This window comes from Hibiscus syriacus, unplaced genomic scaffold (genome assembly GCF_006381635.1).
Source record: "Hibiscus syriacus cultivar Baekdansim isolate YM2019G1 unplaced genomic scaffold, ASM638163v2 tig00000477_pilon, whole genome shotgun sequence".
NCBI lineage: Eukaryota > Viridiplantae > Streptophyta > Magnoliopsida > Malvales > Malvaceae > Hibiscus > Hibiscus syriacus.
In genome coordinates this window covers 1,260,013-1,284,415 of record NW_024061790.1, presented here as the reverse complement: position 1 = coordinate 1,284,415, position 24,403 = coordinate 1,260,013, and the positions used below count along the sequence as shown (strand labels likewise).

At 34.0% G+C, this 24,403-nt stretch overlaps 1 protein-coding gene across 1 annotated transcript; it reads left to right on the top strand.

The window, feature by feature from the left end:
* The first annotated feature begins 78 nt into the window (after positions 1-78).
* On the top strand, positions 79-22,941 carry LOC120207396. Its single transcript, XM_039206860.1, has 7 exons — positions 79-83; positions 6,340-6,601; positions 18,208-18,404; positions 18,486-19,779; positions 19,834-20,100; positions 20,184-21,618; positions 22,592-22,941. Exons 1-7 carry the CDS (start codon positions 79-81, stop codon positions 22,939-22,941), a joined length of 3,810 nt encoding a protein of 1,269 aa, XP_039062791.1.
* Positions 22,942-24,403: the final 1,462 nt, after the last annotated feature.

Here is a 24,403-nt window from a genome sequence, read left to right as displayed (position 1 = left end):
TCTTCATCAAGGTCCGGGACCTGGTGATATGGGCTTTCTTCGGGATGCGAACAAGATCCAGGTTGCGGATTCACTGCCATGCCGTCAGGATTTATGTGTACTTTGGTATGGACAGATGTTCCTTGGATATTCGGAGACTGTACCGGGGTAAACCCTGGGGGGTAAAGTGGTTCTTCACTTGTTTGCTCATGGGCCTTTCCGTGCTCTGGATTTCTCCCTCCCAGCATATTTGCCAACTTAGACAACATATCCTCTTGAGCCTTAAGCATATCTTCTTGCATTTTTCTCAGATCATCTTGCAACTGCAATTGAGTTCTTTCTATTTGAGCAATCTTATCATCCATGGCTTTCCTTGTGTTATAGTGATGCTTGAAATTTCCCAGTATTCTGTAATGTATCCCTTATTGTTAATTTTAATGCTTTGAGGATGAATGCAAATTATGTAAAGTGTGATAAAAAATGCAACACAAAACTTAAATTACACATAAAATGCAAATGCATGCAGAAAGGCATTGATTCATAAGACGCGATCAGTCTTAGAACAACTTTCATTTAGGACAAAAGCATCATCTTTACAAGAAAAGTCCATTACAGAAATGGCCTAGCTCTCATGTTCAGCTCTACTATCTGACTGACAAGCCAATCGACCCTCTCTCCTACACCTGATGCTGGATTGGTATAGCTCTGGATGACTTTTGCTTGGAGGTCCATCTCTCCCAACTGCCTCGCAACGCCACTTAACTGATTCATGGTCTCTCGGATCACGTGATTCACGTTTGTCTTCCAGTCTCTAAAGTGATCGTTTGAGTTTTGCCATTGCAGTCTGGTGCCTTGGACGGTGCGCTCGAGACCAGCGATTTGTGTCTGGCAGCTTCGTAAGGCAGCCTCTAAATCATGAATCTTCTTTTGCAAAGCAGCGTTCTCCTCGAGGCTAACCCTTTGATCCACTTGGCAACGCTGACTGTTTTCTGCAGATAAGGAACTTTCAAGCTGCATAACGTAGGCACTGTACTCTTCATTCTTTGCCTTGGCTCGAGCTAGCTCTTCCTCATGCCTTGATTCCATTTCGTGCATCTCTTGATTGAGTAGCTCTATCCGTTCGTTCTTTGCTCCGCACCTCTGTATCCAGAGGAATACTTCATCCTGTTTGCCTTGGAGCACATTCTCCCGATGTTGCCTTTCTAATTTTAGCTCTTCTTTGCTTTGCCTCTTCTCAGTTTCGAGCTCGTCGATTCTTTGCTTTCTAACCTCAAGTTCAAGTTGCATGTTATTTGCCTTCATTCTGAGTTCTTCAATATTAGCATGCAATTCTTCTTCTCGCTTCTTGCTCAAGGTGTACCTTTGTCTTAACTCTTTAGCCTCTGTCCTTTCGCTCTTCAGTGCCCTAACCCAGGACCTTCTCTCGGACTCAAGTTCTTGATTTCTTTTCTTCTTCTCTGTCTCTAATTCTCTGACTCGGTGCTCTCTCTCGGCTCTGACGTCTCTAACTCGACGATCTCTCTCAGCCCGGAGCTCTAACCGCCACTGCTCTGAAGTTCTCCCGAGGCCAGTAATTGCCCGTGCTCGACTCATCTTTTGGTAATCACTCTGTAAACTAGTGAGATTGGCCTCCACTTCATCCTTTCTCTTGCGCATAAGCTCAAACTGTGTATTATAGAATCCCCTATCGATGTCCAACATAAAATTCTTTTGTCTAAGGGCCTCACACTCTGCTTCCTTCCTGGCGATTTCTGCTTCGAATTCACTCTTCAGTATCTCCAACTTAGACGGTACGTATTTAAACTGTACTTCCAAAGGAATTGTTTGGTCGCGATCCGCCAACGGAAGGATATCATTCTTTCGCACCGCCCTCCATGCCACGTAATCTGGTGTCAGCATGACCTCAGCCGCTATGAAATCAGTTCTAAAGGTTGACTTCCACGCCTCTGACATTGCACGAGCAGTCTTCTTGTAATGATCTCCACAGTACACAAATTCAGATGCCTTCAGACCGGATGTAGCTGGGACGAATTGGCGTGCCCCAAATTGCCTTAGTACCATCAGTGGCGCATAACCTACTCCACCCCATAACCCTAATAGGGTTACCCAATCGGAATCCCCGCATTTGTACAACACATCCACAAAAGCTAACCAGGGGACACGCCACACTATATCATGTTCCTGTAAATTTCTGAAGAGTGAAACCCAATCTTTCCTGGTGAGATGCTCTGGCCACTCTTTAGTGAGGAAATCTTTTAAGGGTGAATAGGCCGTAGAAAACCGTCGACTATACTCTCGGTCAATTTTCCAGAAGTGACTGCGTATCCAAACAGTAAGCAGCTGGACACACCCGGTGAAGCGGCTACTCTCAGCTCTTCTGCAACTGCTAAGTGCTCTGAATGTTTCAGCTAAAACCGCAGGAACAGGGTTTACCTTCCTTTCCAAACGCTCGAATAAATCGACCACTGCGGCTTCCACGTGATAAAGAACTTTCGGGAAAATCATCAAACCATAAATTCCCAAGGCGAACATCTCCATGCTCTTCTCGATATCGCTATGCTTGACGATAAGCTCCTTGAGGCATGACCAAGGGAAGCAATCGGACTCTCCCTTCTTTTGGATTCGATCAGCAACCCACTTCTCTCCCATCCCAGTAATCCTTGCGAGCTTGCCCTTAAAGGATTGTGTCCTTGAGGCTTTTGAGTAGATACGGTCCAAGTGTATCGTCTCGAAATGAAACAAGGAGGTGTATTCTTCTAACGTGGGAGTCATGTCTTCCTTGTTGAAAGTGAAGCAGCTATATGCGGGATTCCAAAACTGGACGAGAGCTTTGATTAGGGGTTCGTTTACTTTCACGTACAACAGAAGGGCGATGTCACCATACTTTTGCCAGAAAGAGTATTTCACATCAGAATTCCAACTTTCCCAAATTTCGCGTAACTCTTGCAAATCGTTTTGCTTTAGACTGACCGGAGCAACCTCTGGTAGTACTGATATGTAATCTTCAGTCAAATTGTCGCCTTTCTTCCTCTGAGTTTCCTCGGACCACGACCTCACTTCTGCGTTATCCACTTCCTTGTTATGAAAGCTCTTGTCCATTTTATGACCGCCTTCTACTTTTATGACCACCTTGTGAATCAACACCTTTTTTCATGAATGATGATGCAATGCAACGGTAATAAATAAAACATAAAACACAGACAAAAACAAAACTGCGTTAGTATATACAATGAATAGTCAAACAACATGAAGATAGAAAATATATACATCCTAAACCTAATTCACATGGTATCTACCCAACATGGCGTCTACCGAATCATGCTTTAGTAGATCCTACCCGACATGATATTTACCCACATGTTTTGTTACTCCTAAAAAAACCTAACCGCATGGTATCTAATTCACATGCATGTTTGAAAAATAAACCTAACCACATGATCTCTAGCTCGCATACTTTTTGCCAAAAAAAATAAATTCGAGGGAAAAGTTAGAATGAGTTTCCCCTTTGTGCCTGCGGACAGAGATTCAACATAAGATGGGCAGAGTTTCAGTATTTCTAAAAGGGTCCTCGAATTGTCCTTTGCTGGTGCCCCCTTGGGCTTGCCAGACCCTCGATCCTCGCCCATTATAGGCTTAAAACGGATCAAGTTCAATTTCGAGAGGATACATTTCCCTATGTCCATGCGAGGAAACTCAATGTTTCACTCGTAAACATAAGGCATGTATCCCAGAGGTTACTAGCTAAAGCCCATGCGGAGAAAAGTAATTTTTCTCACGTAAGCGTAGCTTTCACCCCTACCTAACGGGACAGAGCACAGTTAGAATGCTCTAAATATTAAAGGTTTACAGCAACAGTGGGGAAACTCATAATCCTTTGCCTCGATCCAAGAGAAACAATAGACTAAAGTGAAAGTCAGAAAACTGAAAACATGTAGATCACACATTAGTACAACTATTTATTTGTTAATTAAAACGCAAATTAAAATGCAAACAACAATTTAAAACAAATCAGGGATCAAAAATCAAATTTGAATGAACTTACAAGTTTCGTTTGCAAAGACAATTAATTAATCGACTATAGGCCTGACTCTCTAAAAAGTCCCCAGCGGAGTCGCCAAGCTGTCGAAACGATTTTTACGCGGAGCGGGGGGGGCGAGATTTTTGAAACCGTGTCATTTTTAATTATTATCTTTTCAATTGGATTTTTAATTAAAAATAGTGCGATTTTAGAAAACCTCTCGTTTCGAAAAATTAGAAATTCCTTTACGATAAAAATATAAGGTTCGAGGAGTCGCCACCAATCTTTGATTAGGGTGTGATTGGGCACCCAAAAACATTTTGTCATTTTAAATTAATTTTAATTAAAACGACAAGGAGAGGTTTGCGTTATCAAAATCTGAGTTCGGGAGTCGATTACGTGTGGGGAAGGATTAGCACCCCCACAACGCCCTAAATCGGTACCTAGTCGATTAATTAATTTCTTTGCAACGAATTTCACAAGTTCAAATTTGATTTGATTAATGATCCCTTTAAACGACAAACATGCCAATTTGCAACATTCAAAGCAACAAAATAGATTTAATTTAAAATTACCAAGTCATTAGAAAGATAAAGAATATTCGATTATTTAAAAATATCGAGACCAGATCTTTAGTTCAGTTCTAACGACCTTTTCTCGAAAAGTTTAAATAGTCGAATATTTCCTTTTCTTTCGCTCCCAAATTTTACAATGATATATCCAAATTTAATTAGGCGTTACTGACGGGATACCATTTTAATTTAAAATCGTCAAAACAACTTTCCTGTAAGTTAAGGAAAGTCATTCTGATAATTTTAGATTAAAAGGGCATTACCCTTAATTCCGATTATGTGATTAGATCGGGTCATGCACATGAGGCTAAACATGCATAAAAGCTACACCTAAATATACGAACGCTAACAACATGCTCGGAATGTGATATCTCAATAAAGATCCCATACACATTTAAAATATATATATATATATATATACACTCTATACATAGCTATACTTAATGAACAAAGATGGCCTAAACACAACCAACGAAAACATAGCATAACAAATTATAAGATTTCAGAAAATAATTATATTTAAATTAAACTTTAATATCCTACTTATGAATAAAATACAAATTAAGGTAGAAATGCTAGCATTATACCGTACTGAATACTAAGAGCTGAAATGAAACTATTCTCATTACAAGGGCAACATACAAAAACACTCAACTAAAAGATACAAAAATGTGGACAACGACAAAGATTTAGGGCTAAAATAAAAGAACTCGAAACAACAGGCCAGAAACATAAATAACACAAGATATGAATTAACAAACGAGATGGACTAAAATAAATGTCCTGAAATTTAAGAGTCAAATACATAAAACTGTGAAAAACTTTAAACAACATGGTTCGTACTAAAATGTAGCAAACATAAAGATTGAGAGCCCAATTTAAGATTTCCACAACATCAAAGCGGGGATTAAAACAAACAGTTGAGAACTGCAGGGACCGCGACGTGGTTAAACCTCTCCTAGGCTCGGGTTCAAACGGCGTCGTTTTGGAAGCTGAACATATTAGGTGCCTTTGGTTTATTTTTAACCTAATTTTCATTTTCCCTTTAGTTTCATTTTAGCAAACTTATCCCCCCCCCCCGCCGTTCTCAACTTCTCTCCCTCAAACTCTCTCCTAACCCTCGACGAAGCCCAAGACCTCCCTGGTATCTGCCGTAGCAACCGCCGTGGTTGCTACCTCCAAACGACCCCGACGAGAACCCCTTCAAGTACCAACCTAAACCGGCAACCTAAACCCAAACTAAACTTGAAAACCCAACCGGCTTCACCCTCTAGTAAACCTACAAAAACCACGGCCATCGCGACCTTTTTTCTTCCCCAAAAGACTCCGATGAGAGCCACCATCCAACTACCCGGCCAACATATGACCAAATCTACACCGAACCCTCCAAATCCCTAAAGCTCGAGACCTAAAACCGACATGCACGACTCCAAATGAACGGGAAGCAAAAGGTTTTACCTTATCGCAGACGGGGTGTGGATTTCTAGTGACGAAAGTTACTGGATCGAAAGGGTAAGTGTCTTGCCTTGGGTTTGTGTTCTATGGTTGCTGGTTGCTGGGTATTTCATTTTTTTTGTGTTCTTTTTGGGTTGTATTCTCTGTTGTTTTCTTATGACTGAGGGATTGGTGTTTCCCTTTTTTTTGTTCCTCTCCCTTGCCGATGACCGAGGGCTCTCCCTTACCCCCTTCCTTTCCTTTATATTTCTAGTTTATAGATTTCTTTCCAGTTTTCTTCTTTTCTGTTTCTGTTCTCGTTTGGTGTGTTTGCAGGGCTCTGGAGCGAGCAAGTCACGGGCGCGAGCAGCCTGGGCACAGGCGATGGGGAACAGTCCCGAGAGACTTCACGTGGGTAGCACCCGGTTGGTTCGTGCTGTCTTGGAGTTCCGAGTGCGTTAGGAGCCGTTGGATCACCTCCGATCTAACGGTGGAGGCTTCTGGGAGGATTGAGAGTCGTTGGATCATGAAGCCAGATCCAACGGTGGAGGCTCAGCTGCGCATGGAGATGGTGACAGGAAACCCTAACGGGTCTAGGGTATCCTCAAATGGGCTGCTACTTTGGGCTTGAGCCTGTTGTATTTTAATTATTTGGTTCGGCCTGTAACAAAAATGGCAATATTTAGGGCATATTTTATATATTTAATTATTCAATTATTTAACTATTTAATTACTTATCCGTATATATATATATATAACTACATAATACCAAATTTATGCTAATAACCGAAATTGCAATAAAAACAATAATAAAACCCGATTAAACACGAATAACACCCCGGACAAATTGAGCGTCTACAGTACACAAAGTTCATCGTCCTACATGGTGTTAATTTGTTGAATCTACTGATTATTAAAAATTATAGAATAGTCTTTAAATATGTCGTATTATTTTATTGAGTCTCTGACTATTAAAATTTATAAAATGATCATTCGACTATTTATATGTTTCAAACTCGTTCTTTTCTATTAAAGAATTAGAGGTTGTCTAAGCTGGACGTTAACATGTTGATTGAAATATGATAAAATATGATCCAAGAATAGTTTGAACTATTTTTTGTGAATTGACTCTCTGTTAACATTATGTCGTCGAGCCAATGCTTGAAACATTATGTCGGTAAGACATTGCTTTAAAGAGATGACGGTGTGAGTAGACATTATTAAAATATGATTTTATTATATCACAGTCAGCATATTAACGTCTAGCTCAGAAGTCCGTCAACTTTTTAACGAAAAAATAGAGTTTGGAACATATGAATAGTCAAGTGACCATTTTATAACTTTTAATAGTCAGTGGACTCAACAAAATAATGTTCTATAATTGGGGATCATTTTGTAACTTTTAATAATTGATGGACTCAACAAAATAACGCCCTATAGTTGATAGATCATTTGTATGCTTTACCCAAAATTATAAAACAGGTATAAATATTGAATATAATTGTAGGATATATTTTATTTCTAAAAAAATAAATTTAAATGTTAGAAAAAGAAACATTATTAAAAGTACAATTATAACACACGAACCAAGTAATATCAATGATTAAGGGATTTATTGTTATCTTTTGAGGTCTCAGGTTCGAGCACCGTATATACATGGGTATGAATGTTCATTGTTAAATGATTGAAAGTATTTAAACAAATACTACATTGTATTCACCTCATATGTATATATACTTATATGATATATTACACACCTAATGAGAGAATTTATTTTGGAATCTTGAAAATAATATTATAAGTAGAATTATGAATCTCAAATGTAAGTAATAAAATTATATAAAATATAAAATAATATACAATATAATTTAATATTTATTGCAGGGTGATTACAAAGTAATATAAGTTTGAAAGACTCTTGATCATTTGACGTTGAACTCTCAAATACCTTTGCATACAATGTGCTTGAACCCGAAACTTCTAGGGATAACAATCATCCCTTTAACAGCAAAGGTAGCTTGGTTCGTGTTGTTTATCAATAAACTTGAATAGTTTAAATATAGATTATTATAATTTAATATGAATATAAAGTATAATTCAATATTTTATTAAATTTTATATATTCGAAGTTTATATTTAGTTGTAATATAATAATAAAATTATTTTCTTTCGTTCAAGTAGAAAAATATATAATAAGAAAATTTTTTTATATATAAGTTTGACTGTTTTAGTAGTTTAAATTAAAATTAGAATGAAAATATATGAAAGTTTTTAAAGAGTAATTAAAGATATATAAAGTGTAATTTAATATCTTATTTGACTTTAACTATTAAAAATTATTTAATTGTAATATAATGATAATAAATAACAGTTTAAATTATATATAGAATATAATTGAAGATGAATATAAGTGTTATCATACTTTATCTATTCAAAATTTTACTTTTGAAATAAATATTTTTATTTTAAAATATTAATAATATATTTATTATTTATATATTTAAATAATTAAAATGAAAATTTAATTCAGGATGTGTATAAATGCAATTTAATATATATTGAAATTTGTCGATTTATTTATTTTATTTAATTTTAGCATAATAATAAAAATTGTTATTTAAATTTTATGATGGGTAATTTAAGATAAATAGAAACTAATAAAAACATTTTTAAGGTTTAAAAATTAAATAATAAAAATAAAATATTTTAAATATATATAAAATTTAAAACAAAAGAACAATATGTTATATATAAAAAAGTCTTAACAAAAAATATTTAAATAATTGTAATGATATAAATCATTTCCTTTTGAAAACGATCCTTGAACTTTATGACAATACTTTCAACTCCACGGTTTAAATTTTGGTTTAATAAAATTTAAAATTTTATTTTGGATAAAATTTAATTTTAACGAGTGTTTACTCCTCGTATATTACGTTTAATTTAATCAATGATTCAATAAACTCCGATTAATTTGATAATCTTTATATTTGTAATCAGGGACGGAGTCAGGATACCAGTTTAAGGGAATAAAGTATAATTAACTATAGAAAATAAGGGGGGCAAAGTATAATTAATCATAGAAAATGGAGGAACAAAATCAAAATATTAAAGTTTAACTCGAATTCAAAATGACATAATTTAATAAGAAAAATAATAAACCTAGTTTGCATCAATTATCAAGTGTCATGTGACGCCGTACCCTCTCGACGTTGGTGAGGAGTTTACCTCTCAATGCAAGCCACATAAAAACTCGTATGTGTTGTGGAATACTTGAAGACCAAACCATGTCGCTCATATGAATTACCCCATTGAAAACTTCGTATCAACTTTTCAATTTCCATTGAATTACCCCACTGATAATCCTATTTTGATTAATAGAAAACTCACATAAAAGAACGAGATCATCTGTAAAAAAGAGATGAGACAATCCAAGACCATATCTACTCAGATGGATCTCAGGTCATAATCCTAAGGCAATACGATCATTAATAATATGAGAGAGTCGTTCCATATACAGAACAAAGATATACGGAGATAACAGATAACCTTGACAAATATCACGTGTAGATTTAAACTGCTCCGTAATTTCACCATTTCAAAGTACTAGCGACGAAACACTGATGATAGACTCCACGATTAAACAAATCAGATCAATTGGAATTTTAATATAAATCAATGTGTCCTCAATGAAGTTCTACTCTAAATGGTCATAGACTTTCTCAATGTCAATCTTTATTGCCATCCAACCCCTTGTTCCAGAGCTTTGGGAGGCTTCATATCAAATACCACCCTTTGCACCTTATCCTATTAATCGTATTTTATTATGAAGAATATAATTGTCTTAATGCAAACGGAAAATTTTATTGCTATTAATAATACATTTTTTTATTTCCCCGTGGATTTAATTGCTTTGAAAACTTTGAATATAGGCACTAGGGGTGAGCACTCGATCGAGTTGATTCAAAAAATTTTGAGTTATTCAAGTTGACGAGTCGCATTTTATAACTTGAACTTAACTTGAAATTTTTTCGAGTTGAGTTATTCGAGTTTCTATATTAATTTTTATAATTATTTATAGTATATGATAAAGATTGATTCTAATTTTTCGACTTTCTCTAACCATGTAAGATATCCAAATTTATAAAATATATTCATAATATTATATTTTAAAGAAAATATTTTGAGGGTAAAAATATTGACGAGAGAGTAAAATGAAAGTTAAGAGACTAAATAAAAGAAGAGAGTCAATTTTTAGTAAAAAAAAAGAATTGAACATAGATATTTTATAGTGGTATATGAGCACGTGTTCAAATTTGGAGAAAAATGAACTTAAAATACATGATGAATTAAAGAAATAAAAAATATATGAAAATTGAGGGACTAAATTGAAAAATAGAAAACTTGTTATAAGAAAGATAAATTGAAAGTACATATGTATTCTACAATGATTTAGGAGTATGTGATTCAAATTTAATAAAAAATTGATTTAAAATGAAAAAAATTTGAATAAATAATGAAATCAGAAACTAAATTATAAAATTATCAAAATACTTAATCAAAATTAAATTTTTTTGAATAACTCAAAATTTCAAAAATTAGCTTGAGTTAAACTTAAAAATTAAATTGATAATTCGAGTTTACTCGAAATTAAAAAATTTACTTTTCCAATCCAATCAAATTTTGCACCTAACTTTTGCATTAAATTTTGGCAAAGTGACCTGGCGGCTTTTAGACTTTTTTGCAGGGCTCCAGCCTCTTCATTGACGTTTTTCACGCATTTAATTTAATCATATACTTCAATTTCATCATCTACAGTTAATTATCGTCTTATATGTGAATTTTATTAGTCTAAATCAACTCATAGTTAATATATGCTGAATTAATTAAGCATATGTAAAAAAATATTTTTAATGTTTGATTATATTATTATATTATTTTTTTATTTTTAAAATATTTTACTCTCAAACCTTTAATTTTAAAGTAAAAAGACTCTTTAAATAAATAGTCACTTTAATTTTTAATTTTTTTTATTTCTAAAGTATTTTTGGTATCTACTATTTTATTTTATAGTAAAAATGTCTCAATTTTAGAATGTTGATCGCACTGGGGGAAATAAGTGGCGACACATTGGAGCCATGGCATGCCAAAAATTTGAAAAATTCAATTTAGACCATTATTTAAAAAAAATAATAATTTAGCCTCACATAATTTTTAGAAATTCAGATTACGCTCTAAAATTTTTGAATGTTCTTAATTAAACCCCTTCCATAATTTTTAAAAAATCTTATTAAACTTCTCAAATTTAAAAAAAAAATTAATTTGTCATCAATATTTTGAAAAAATGTAAATTGAAATTTTCAAAATTTTAATTTAAACTTCTAATTTTTTTAAAGTTTTAAGTTAGCTCCCAAATTCTATCAGCATGTTCCACTTCTGGTTGACCATTTGTTGACTAACAATTTACATTTCTAAATGTAACTTTTTTTCTCAAAATGAAATATTAAGAGTTAACATACTCTAAGAAATTAATAGAAACCAAAATAATTATTTAGTTCAAATTACAAAAATTCAGCATTATAAGTAGAATTTCATCAATTTAATCACCGACAATGGGTTCAAACAGATCACAACTTTCTAATTCCTTTACTATATGTTTAGATTAAATTAATTTTATTTTAAAAAATCTAATCGCCGGTGCACAAGCTTGAGTACAAAGGGATTAAGCAGCTTGGTAAGATCAATTATATCATCAACTCCAACGGGATTAGTTGAAGTGGTAAGCATCCTGATATCATTTAAGTAGGTATCGAGTTCGAGTTCTTATCTATACAAAAAATTCTCATTACGAGTTTCATCTACCCAAACTAGATGTACGACCTGAATAAGTTTGAATTTTAATCAAAACGAACGGGAGTGCAATAAAAAATCAATTATATCAAATTTGAATTAAAATATATTAATCGATAATATAAATTAGTGTTTTTCTTCTGCAAATAGGAAGAAAAGTCCTCGTGTTCGCTTTTTTAAATCCAAAAAGCGATCTGGAACGAATCTTTTGATTAATATATTTGACTGATATTGATATTTTAATATATTATATAAAAATAAAAATACATGTTATTGGACCACTAATTTAAAATTCAGCACTTAAGCAAATTGCATGAAAAAAATAAAATAACAATCAAATATTAAATTATTTACACGTAACAAATTAAGAAAATAATATTTCAAATTTATACATTTATCAACAATTTAATCAAATTTTCACTTTCTTAAGAAATTAAAATTAAAATTTAATAATTTAAAATATAAAAGTTAACCCTCTTTTTAAATTTTAATAATTCGATTGAATTTTCAGTTCACACGAGCTATTGCCAAACTATATCAGCTACCTAATTGTTCGACTTCCCTTATTATCTAGAAACAACTGGAAGTCACTTTACTTGTAAATTTTAAAAATTAAATTAAATAAATTTTAAAATTTCATGATAATTTATTGTCACTTAATTTATACATAAAATTGAATCAGATATAAATTCAATAAACAAATTTGGTGTCAATTTACTTGTAAATTTTAAAAAATTATTTAGCTGAGTTATAAAATGTTAACGATACGATGAGTGGTTAACGACTGTCAATATAGACACCTCACCAAAACGATATCATTATGATCTGACTATTAACGATTTAACGGTTCAATGGAATAATTGAAACGGAAATCAAAATTCAATGGTTAAAAAAATTCAGTGTTTTCCTCCTTTGACGGGTATCTCAGTAATTCTTGCCTACGGTTTTTTAGGATATAATATTTGATCTCTAAATATTTCTTTTTTCACACTGGTTTTTAAATTTGATATACATATTTTTTATTTTTAGTTCTCTTAATATTATGAAAATTTGAGATTGTAATTAAAAGAAGGTTTTATCAAATTCAAAATTTTAGAATTATTTTTTATCAGAAGATATAAATAATTTAAAATTCAAAAGAAGGTAGAAAAAGAAAACAAAGAAAGAGACAACACAACTTCCTATTGATCTGGTTTTATTCATAATCCTTAGTTGTCAATCTTGGCTTGTAATTAAAAGATTTAGTGAAAATAATAAAAAAAATTAACAAGAAAAGGCTATGGGAAAATAAAAGAAAGTGAGTACACTTTTTATTTTGCCTTTAATTTTTCTTCTTAATAATTTTTTTAGTTGCCTTTCCGGTTATCAAAATTTATCTATGACTAATCTATATCGACCCGGATTGCACACCTTATTTTGGTGGGTGAGTCTCCCGACGGGAATTTTATGCATACACAAGGACTCGAACTTGAGACATGACTTAAACGATATCAAGCTGCTTACTACTTGAACCAACCCCCGTTGGTTCTTCTTAATAATTTTATTGACCAAAGAAAAAAAGTGTTATGAATATTGAAAATAAAAAAAGGAAAACACAATATGATTTAGGTATAATGCAAAATTAGCCCTTAACATTTATCCAAATGGTTATTTTGGTCCCTATTTTTTGAGCATTTTGACATTCAACGGTTGATTTTAGGGCAAAAAGGCTCCTAATGTCGCCCTATAATGCAAAGTGTTATGAATAATAGCTAAAATGATTGTTTTGATAAACATTGGGGGACTAATTTTGGTATTATACCTATAATTTGATGATTATGCTTTTTTTGTTGCCTTCTCGGTTCCATGACTTCGCCCTGACTAATTTGTACCGACATATGTCGCACACCTGACTTTGGTACGTGAGTCTTCCAGCTAAGATTTTCTGCATACACAAAACGTCGAACTCAATACCTGCTTAAGCGATATCAAATTGGTTAATGATTATACTTTTCGATATGAATTTAAATTTATTTATACCGTTAAGATTGGATTTAAAGTCATATTAATAAAAGTTGTGATCATTTTACACCTACTCTGTTTAACAAAATCTAAGTCTATAATATAACCTTGATCTTACCGATTGAGATCTATGATTCATTAAAAATAAAAACATGGTAGGTTGGGTTATATTTAGGTTAAACAATTGGTACGTAAACTTTGATCCAATCTCCAAATCTTTTGCTTTCTTAAACTATACTATATAAAACATATTCATATTTAAATCACCGACAGAAGAAGTTGGCAAATTTTGACTAATTAAACTGTTGCCATCACTCAATTTTTCATCTAATATTTATGATTTTAAAAATGGACGGTTGTTATGAAATTAAATTAAACTTATTAAAATTTCACGAATTGAAATACTTCAGTAATTAAGGAATTATTATTAATTTTTGAAGTCCTAAATTGGAGCATTATGTATGCAGGGTTATGAGCTCAAATAATTAAGAATTTTTGAACAACTACTACTTTGTATTTACACTAGATTAATAAAAAAATTAAATTTATTAAAATTTAAAAAATAAAATTGACCAGCTAATTTCAATTTCAATTTACTTTTAGAAACGTTAAAATATATTTAAACTTATATTTTATGTTTATTAATATAATTTTTTTATTCAAAATCATCTCTTATGGCATTATTTATTTATTTTCTTCTAATAGAGAACCATACACGATGAGAATCTCCATGTTTTACGTTTACATTTTCTTGGAAACCAAACATGATTTATATTCGCTCTTCCTGTCCAAGATTTGGAGTATAATTTTGAAAGTAGTACAAGTGTAGAACCGAGAAGTTTCCATCAATCGATTTAATAAGATAATAAATTAAAACTTCATTATTATTTTATAAAAAATGGGTATGACTATGCATGTGGGATAATAATCAATAGTGTAGTTTTTTTATAACCACCAATATTCGATTATTCGGATCGGGTATTACAGAGATAATGGTGACTCTCTCAACCCAATTTGTTCTATTCACAAACGCCAGTGTTTGAACCCCTAACCTTACGCAAGAGATCTAATGTCTCATTCTACGGTTGTCTGTAATAATCAACAATTTGTAAAGTTAGGTATATGCCGTTGAAGATGACATGCAAGGATCATACGTTGATTTATTATTTAGGATAGTGAATAGCGCAACCAAATTAATCTAGACTTAAAACAAGGTTTGATTCATTTGGATCATATATATATATATATAAACTTTTTTTTAATAATTTTCATATCTGATTTATTGATAAATTAATTTAGATTCGATATGATAAAAATCTATTATAGAGCCGATCATCTCAATCAAATTTATTTTATTTATAATACCATGATTTAAATTCTTTTTTTTTAGTTTAACCACTGATTTTTATTATCAATCGATTATTCTGAATCGAATTTTGTAGAAACTCAATGATTATCTGTCCCACATGGGTTTTAACGTATTTAGGTGATTAGCCTAATCATTTTCCTTCCCACGAAGAAAACAAAGGTAAACGTAGTTTCATTAAGGCCTATTACTTATAAAAGCTCAAAATTTGCTCTTAAAAACTAAAGTGCTTGGTTTGCTATGGACATTAAGTTCGGCAAATTGTTAAGGCCAATACACTCCGATGGACAACTATTTTCTGAAACTAGATTTATCTAGGGATGGCAATGGGTCGGGTCGGGTTTTTGGGCCACCCGACCCGACCCGAGAAGAAAGGGTTCTCCACCCGTGACCCGACCCGACCCGACAAAATTAATGTTTCACTCGACCCGACCCGACCCGAATATATGACTTAGAAACCCGACCCGACCCGACCCGACCCGAAATAATAAAAAAAAAAATTTAATTCAATGAAAACAGTGACTTAATTGAAAAAAATTATATATGGAGGGATATTATTGTAATTATCCCTAAATATATAAGATAAAATTATATATATTTTTCGGGTCGGGTCGGGTCGGATTTTTTTTACCCTAAACCCGACCCAACCCGACCCGAACAGTGCATTTAAAAAAAACCCGACCCGAACCCAAATTTTTTTTAAAAAAATCCGACCCGATTGAGTCGGGTCGGGTCGGAACCCGTCGGATTCGGGTTGAGTTGCCATCCCTAGATTTATCCCTAGTGTAGTCGTGGGGAAATCTCATCTAGTATTTATCTAACTTTAGGTCAACACTTCTTATAGTCAACACTTCTTATATATATAATTGTAATACCATATTTTTACCCAACCTTATTGTTATTATTATTATTATTATTAAATAAAAGAAAACTATTAAATATATTTATATGTGTAAACCCAACTTTACAATTATAAAGATCCAATAATACCATGACCCATTACAAGCAAAACCCATTGGAAGCCCTTATGAGGACCCAATATATCTAGGGTTTCATCATGTTCCAACCAGCCGCATCACCAGATATGGGAATGATCAAACGGTCCAGATGGAAGCAAACTAGGGTTTTACCCTTAGCTCCAACCGCCACTCATCATGGATCGTCAGATCTAAACTCTATCTAACGGTCTAGATCAAAGCAAATTAGGGTTTCACCCCAAAGCAACAGAGCTATCGCAGCCAAGCCCGGATTCCAGCTGCGTCGATCATCAAGCCGACGTCAAATCGAGCCGAGACAAATCACAAGAAATATGGGGGCATTCAATGAGATCCATGCTAGATCGGACTACCTGTACGAGCCTCGTTAGAGTCACCGTGGTCCCAATGCCTTCGCCTTGCCACGACACTAGATCGTTTGCCTCGTCACCAATCATGCAAATAGAGATCAGAATATCAGTTGTAAAAAAAAATCAAAAAAATGAAAAAGGTTCTTCCTTTTTGTTTTTTCATCCATGTAACCGGGATATAAAAACCCGAAAAAAATGCAAGGGGGACTTTTCGGGAATAAAAAAAGCACCTGAATCAAACCAAAGCAATACTAAGTTGAAAGGTATTTTGGCCCCCTTTTTTTAACCATGTTTTTTTTTCTTTTGGTGCATGAATATATGATTTTCTAGTGAATAAAAAGAGAATATAAAGTTGCCCATTTACTTTGGGGTAGGGGTGTATTCGGTTCGGTTCGGTTCAGTTTTTTTACCAAAAATTTAACCGAACCAAAATAAATGGTTTTTCAAAATTTAAACCGAAATCGAAATCGAATGGTTAAAAAAAATCAGTTTTTTCGATTTGGTTCGATTTTTCGGTTTTTCAATGAAAAAATCACTTGAAACTATAATTTTTTTTAAAAAAATTGCCTATTCGGTTCAATATGGAACAAATGGGTTCCATATGGAAAACCCGAACCGAATCAAAATAATTAAGACTTTAAACCGAACCGAAAACCGAACCGTATAATACCAAACCGAACCGAACCGTTTTACTCGGTTTGTGTCGATTTTTTGGTTTTCTCGGTTTCGTTGCTCAACCGTACCTTGGGGTGAACCCTTTCCGGAGTAGGGGTAGTGGCGTCGGGAAGCAAAGAAACCAAAGGCCAGCTCGATCGATTAAGAGAGGGTTTGACCTTTTCTTTAGGGTCTTATTTTAGGAGACTTTGTAGTAAGGGGGAGTTTAGTTTCGACTGTGGGTTGAATATGAGGTCGATGGCCACCATTAGGGTGACCGATGAGAGTGAAATATTGATATAGGGTAGGGGTTGGGTCCATGGGTTTTCGATCGAAAATAGGGAGAGAGAGAAGATGAAAGTAGAGGGGTTTGACTCGTTTGGGAGGCCTCTTCAGTTATCCGTGTCATGGTCACTATTTGGATAGGGAGAAGACCATCAGTGCTCGACAGTCGGTGTGGTATTGGGGTGTTGAAGCGATGGTGTTATGATGGAAGATGAATTAGGGTAGGAAAAAGGGGAAATTGAGAGGAAATTACCCCGGTTAGGGATTTTAAACGAGGAAGAGTTAGGGATTTTGAATGAGGAAGGATTAGAAAATGAGAAGGCTAGGGAGAAAATTACCGTTGGGGCTAGAATAGAGAAGGAGCTTGGGTCTGCTGAGGCAAAACATGGGCCTGGGTAATGGTGGGCCTCAGAGATAATCTGCTGAGATACCCAAATGCTTATGAACCTGCATGAGTCAACAATAGTTAGTTAATTTTTTAGATTTCTAGTACATGCCAGCTGGTACTTGTAATTATATAAAAATGTACCAGATTCCATTTGGAATTATCTCTGAAGAATGAATGAATATCTTTTCTCTTAAATTATTTTCTATTCTTTTCTTAAACCTAAATTCTTCATCCTAATTCATAACAATTGGTATCATAACTTAGTTGAGTGATCCAAAATCTATTTTCACGCTGGGAAATATAAGAAAAATGTAGAAGGCTGGAACCATAGAGGTACCAGAACAAGCAGTGGAGGTTAAGGAAGAGACCTTACCATCTTGGTGGGCTGGGCAGAAAGAGGAGCTGAAAGGAAGAATACAAACCTTGAAAGAGAGAATGACTAAAAATAGAGGGTATTTGCAGAGGATCCTACAACTGGTCAATCAAGCAGTTGAGGAGAAAGATTCACCTCAGTCAGTGAAGAGTTAACCAACAACAGCTGAAAAACATAAAAAAAATGGAGGTAAACAACCATGCTTGATTACGATTCTTAGTGAGCATGAGAAGTATACTTTTCAACCTAATGAACCAGGGATATTAGCTTTTAAACCTGTGGGGTTTACTGGTCATCAAACTGTTAATCCAAAGTTGCAAAAAGAAAATCCTATGGATAGTTTTAGTGAGATTAAGGGGGAAGGAGATGAACATGTGGACATTAGAAACTATTTTAAAAATCCTTTTGGAAATACAAGTTCTGTGCTACCTAGACCAAAATTGGAGCTACCAATGTTTGATGGAAATAATTCCAGAGGTTGGATTAGGAAATGTCAAATTTTTTTTAATCTGTTTGGAATACCCGAAGAACAGAAACTGGAAATAGCTGCTATGTATTTAACTGGGAGGGATGAGACCTGGTTTGATGGTTACATTATGCAGAAGCATAGAGCTACTTGGTATGAATTTGAGGCTGATTTGTGCCATAGGTTTGGTGATAAAAATTATTCAGACATTATTGAAGAATTTAATAAGTTAATGCAAAAAGGAAGTGTGGAAGAGTATCAAGACAATTTTGAAGAGTTAAAACCATATTTGCTACAACAAAATATGTATCTGGGGGAAGATTATTTTGTTTCCAGTTTTGTTAGTAGTCTCAAAGAAGAACTTAAGCACAAGGTCAAGGTGTTGGAGCCTAAAACTCTATCTGAGGCATATAGACAAGCCAAAATTTATGAGTTGGCAAATGAGATTGAGACTAAAAGGTACAAAGTTCATACCAGAAGTTTTGCTTACACATCTCAGAATATTCAGCCAAAGAACTTGAATACTGGTTTGGTGACTAAAACCAGTCCACTAAATAGTAATATTACGCAAAGTTTAGTGGAGTATAGGAGAACACATAATTTGTGCTTTAAATGTGGGGAAAAGTTTACCCCTGGACATCAATGCAAGGTCAGACAACTAAATTGTATGGAAGAAGAGGAAGAGTCTGCTGAAAAAGGTATAACTGAAGAAGAAGCTGGGGAAAAGGAGGATACAGAAAAGGAAACTCTTGAAATATCCATTAATGTTATTACAGGGAATGTGGGCCATACTACCTTGAGGATACAAGGATTTATCAAGGGAAAACCCTTGAACATTTTGATAGATAGTGGAAGCACTCACAGCTTTGTAACTCCTAAGTGGGCTAAAGAAGGAATGAAGTTAGTAAACACTCAACCATTAGTAATCACAGTAGCTAATAGAGAGAAGCTTTACAGCAATGCTAAGTGTAATAAAGTAAGCTGGAAGATGCAGGGATATGAATTCCAACATGATTTTAGAGTTCTATCCTTGGGAGGCAGTGACATGGTACTTGGTGTGGATTGGATGGAGGAATTTAGTCATATTTTAATGGATTTTAAGGACAAAACTATCAGTTTTATGAAAGATGGCAAGAATGTTGTTATTAGAGGAACTAAAAAATTACCTCTAGTCAGATCCATCACAGGAGAGAAATTTCAGAAGTTGGCATTAAAGGATACTGAAATGACTGGAGAAATATTTTGGTTAAGTGCTGAAGTTGCTGACAGCATAACCCCTCAACCACTTGAGAAGTTGTTGGAAGAATTTAGTGAAATCTTTGAAGATCCTAAAGAAATTCCTTCTAAAAGGAAACATGACCATGCTATTGTCCTAAAACAAGGGTCACAACTTGTGAATCTCAGAGCATACAGATTTACACATCCTCATAAGGCTGAAGTTGAAAAAAGCAGATTACTGACATGCTAGCAGCTTCCATCATACAAGTTAGTCAAAGCTCTTTTTCTTCTCATTGTCTATTAATCAAGAAGAAGGATGGGTCTTGGAGGTTTTGTGTAGACTACAGACAACTTAACTCTATCACCATCAAGAATAAGTTTATTATTCCTATAGTAGAATATTTGCTAGATGAACTGAATAGAGGTGCATTTTTCTCCAAAATTGATCTAAGGTCAGGGTATTGGCAAATCAGGATCAAGGATGAGGACATTCACAAGACTGTCTTTAGAACTCACCAAGGACACTATGAATTTAAGGTAATTCCATTTGGGCTTACTAATGCTCCAGCTACTTTTCAAGCATTAATGAATGATTTATTTGGTGCTTATTTAAGGAAATTTGTCCTTATGTTCTTTGATGATATTTTAGTTTACAGTCCTAACTTTGCAGCACATGAACAACATCTAAGGGTGGTTTTAAACATTCTTTTAGAAAATAAATTATATGCTAAAAGGAGCAAATGTTTCTTTGGGCAATCACAAGTGGAATATTTGGGGCATTTGATTTCAGCACAGGGAGTGGCTACTGATCCTGCTAAGATCAAGGCTATGCAACAATGGCCTTTGCCTAAGAATTTAAAAGCTTTGAGGGGTTTCTTAGGTTTCACAGGATATTATAGGAAATTCATTAAAGGTTATGGAGAGTTGAGCAAGCCCTTGAATAATATGCTCAAGAAGGAAGGATTTTATTGGAGCCCAGAAGCTGTGGAAGCATTTGAAGAATTGAAACAAGTAATGTGCAGATATCCAGTTTTGGCTTTACCAAATTTTGAGAAATTTTGTTTGGAGACAAATGCTAGTTCAAAGGGTACTGGAGAAGTTCTCTCTCAAGAAGGAAGGCCTATAGCTTATCTAAGCAAGGCTCTTAGGCCAAAACATGCAGACTTGTCAATCTATGAAAATGAGTATTTGACCATTTTAATGGCAGTATCTCATTGGAGACATTATTTAGAAAATGAACCTTTTGTTATCAAGACTGATCATGAACCATTAAAACATCTTCTTGAGCATAAGTTAACTACAACTATTCAGAAGAAAGAACTAAATAAACTGTTGGGACTTGATTATACAATACAGTACAGAAAGGGCAAACACAATAAAGTAACATATGCTCTTTCTAGACAACAAGAGGATTCTGGTGAGTTTTTCCAAATAGGGATAATAGTTATAACTCTTACTTGGATGCAGGATATTGAACAGAGTTACCAGGATGATGCACTGGCACAAGAAAAGATTCATATGTTGGTTCTACAACCAAAAAGTATAGAAGATTGGAAGTTGGTTAAGGGAGTTTTGTATTTCAAAAATAAAGCTTATGTGGGTAGTAAGGGAGACCTCAGAGAGAAGATTATTATAGCTCTCAATGACTCATCAATAGGAGGCCACTCAGGTATACAAGCTACCTACCAAAGAGTTAAGTCCTATTTTTTCTGGCCTAGACTGAAAACTATGGTTCAAGAGTATGTGCAGCAATGTGATGTTTGTCAAAGGACTAAAATAGAACATATTGCTAAACCAGGCTTATTACAGCCCATTCATATTCCTAATAATGTTTGGGAGGTCATTATAATGGATTTCATAGAAGGCTTACCATATTCTATGAAGCATTCATGTATCCTAGTGGTGATAGACAAATTCACCAAGTATGATCATTTTTTACCATTGTCACATCCATATACAGTGGTAGAAGTTGCTGAGTTATATTTAGAGCAAGTCTATAAGCTGCATGGACCTCCTAAAATTGCTATTTCAGACAGGGATAAGACTTTTACAAGTCTCTTTTGGCAGGAATTATTAAAGTAACTAGGGACAAACACGTTTTTCAGTACTGCCTATCATCCTGAAACGGATGGACAAACAGAAAGGCTTAATCAGTGCTTGGAATAATACCTTAGATGTATGTGTTTGCTTAAACCATCTTCATGGTTAAAGTGGCTACCTGAAGTAGAGTGGTGGTATAATACTAATTACCACACTGCCTTGGGAATGACCCCATTTGAGACACTTTATGGTTACAAACCTCCTAACTTAAGTTGGACAGAAGAATCTACGGTGGGAGCAGTTCAAGACATGATGCAACAACGTGATCAATTAAATATATTGTTAAATGAACAGCTAAGTAAAGCCAATAATCGCATGAAGTAGTTGGCAGATAGACATCGAACATACAGAGAATTTAATGTGGGGGAGGAGGTTTACCTGAAACTTCAACCCTATCAGAAAACCTCTTTGGCTTTAAGGAAAAATTTGAAGCTTGTTGTGATATATTTCGGTTACTACAAAATACAACAACAAATTGGGTCAGTGATGTACAAGTTACAGTTACCATACTATTCGAAAATACATCTTGTTTTTCATGTCAGTTCACTCAAACGAAAAAATTGGGAAAGGGCGAGTACCTTCAATTGATCCTCCAGAGATCACGAATGATGGCCAATTGAAAGTTTACCCAGCTAGTGTGTTGAATAAATGGATGGTTAAACACCAAAACCAGGCAGTAACCCATCTATTGATTCAATGGACGAATATGGGACTAGCAGAGGCGACGTGGGAATATTATTCAACGCTGAAGACTCAGTTTCTAGATTTCGATCCTTGGGGACAAGGATCATCTGGTGGAGGGAGTATTGTTATGATGGAAGAGGAATTAGGGTTGGAAAAAGGGGAAATTGGGAGGAAATTACCCCAGTTAGGGATTTTAAACGAGGAATAGTTAGGGATTTTGAATGAGGAAGGATTAGAAAATGAGAAGGCTGGGGAGAAAATTACTGTTGGGGCTGGAATGGAGAAGGAGCTTGGGTCTACTGAGGCAAAACACGGGCCTGGGTAATGGTGGGCCTCAGGGATAATCTGCTAAGATACCCAAATGCTTATGAACGTGCATGAGTTAGCAATAGTTAGTTAATTTGTTAGATTTCTAGTATATGCCAGCTGGTACTTGTAATTATATAAAACTGTACCTGATTCCATTTGGAATTATCTCTGAAGAATGAATGAATATCTTTTCTCTTAAATTCTTTTCTTAAACCTAAATTCTTCATCCTAATTCATAACAGACGGCTGGCGTGAGGGGGAGAATAAAAGGTTGAGAGAATATTGAGAGGGGAAAGTTTAATTTTAGGGTTAGACTAAAAATTACCTGAAAAAGGAAAAAAGATAAGCTTTATGTGAAAATGTAAGGAGTATTCACGTTAGGGTCCCCTTACTTTTAGCATTATTTTCATTTTAGTCACCATGTCTTCTTCTCAATTTATTTCGATTTACATGTACTAATTTAGTGATTTTGCATTTTATTTTCATTGTGTGCTTAACTTTATTATTGCATTAGCATTCAATTTGATCTTGCAGTGACTCAATTCAGGGTATGATTTATATTATTATGGTCTCTAGACTCTATTAATATCTAACAACTGACTTTTCTAACTTCTAATCGCTAACAATTAATTTGTATTTTTTATGTTCGAATTAATGGCACGACTTCGTGACGACCCGCCCTGGGGTATGACTCGCGTTATTTACGGTCCGGGTTAAATATTAAAATTATCCCTAACATTTTATTTTTCTTGCATTTTCCTTCTTTAATTATGTTATTTAATTTTTATGCTCCTTTTAATTTGTGCCTTATATTTTTCTTTATTTTATTTATGTCCTTAAAATTCCATTACTTTATGTTTATGCCATTAATTACTGTCCTTTACTTTTCAGTAATTTCAGTCCTTTAATTATTGCACCCTATCTTATGTTTATTTTATTTCGGTCCTATGAATCTATATACCCATGCTTCATATTCTTGTCACATTTGATCCCTTATTTTGTTCTCTGGCATTTTGATCCCAATGTTATTTATGGTTTTGTTCATTTCAACCACATATATTGCATGATATTTATTTTCTAGTCTTTGTTTTTCTCATGCTTATATATTCACCATTAAAGTTGAAGTTTTTATTATTATAATTTAGCATGCTTGATTAAATCTACTTAGTATTTCCTCGCCATTTCTCACATATTTAGATTCTAGAATTGCTAAATGTATGTGTATATGCTCACTTTAGTTAACCTCCCATATTAAATATGACGTAATATATACTTTAATTTATTGAGATTAAAATATATCATTTTACGAACGTTTGTTAAATATTACGTAAGTACGTTTGTTGTACATAGAGGTCTAGACA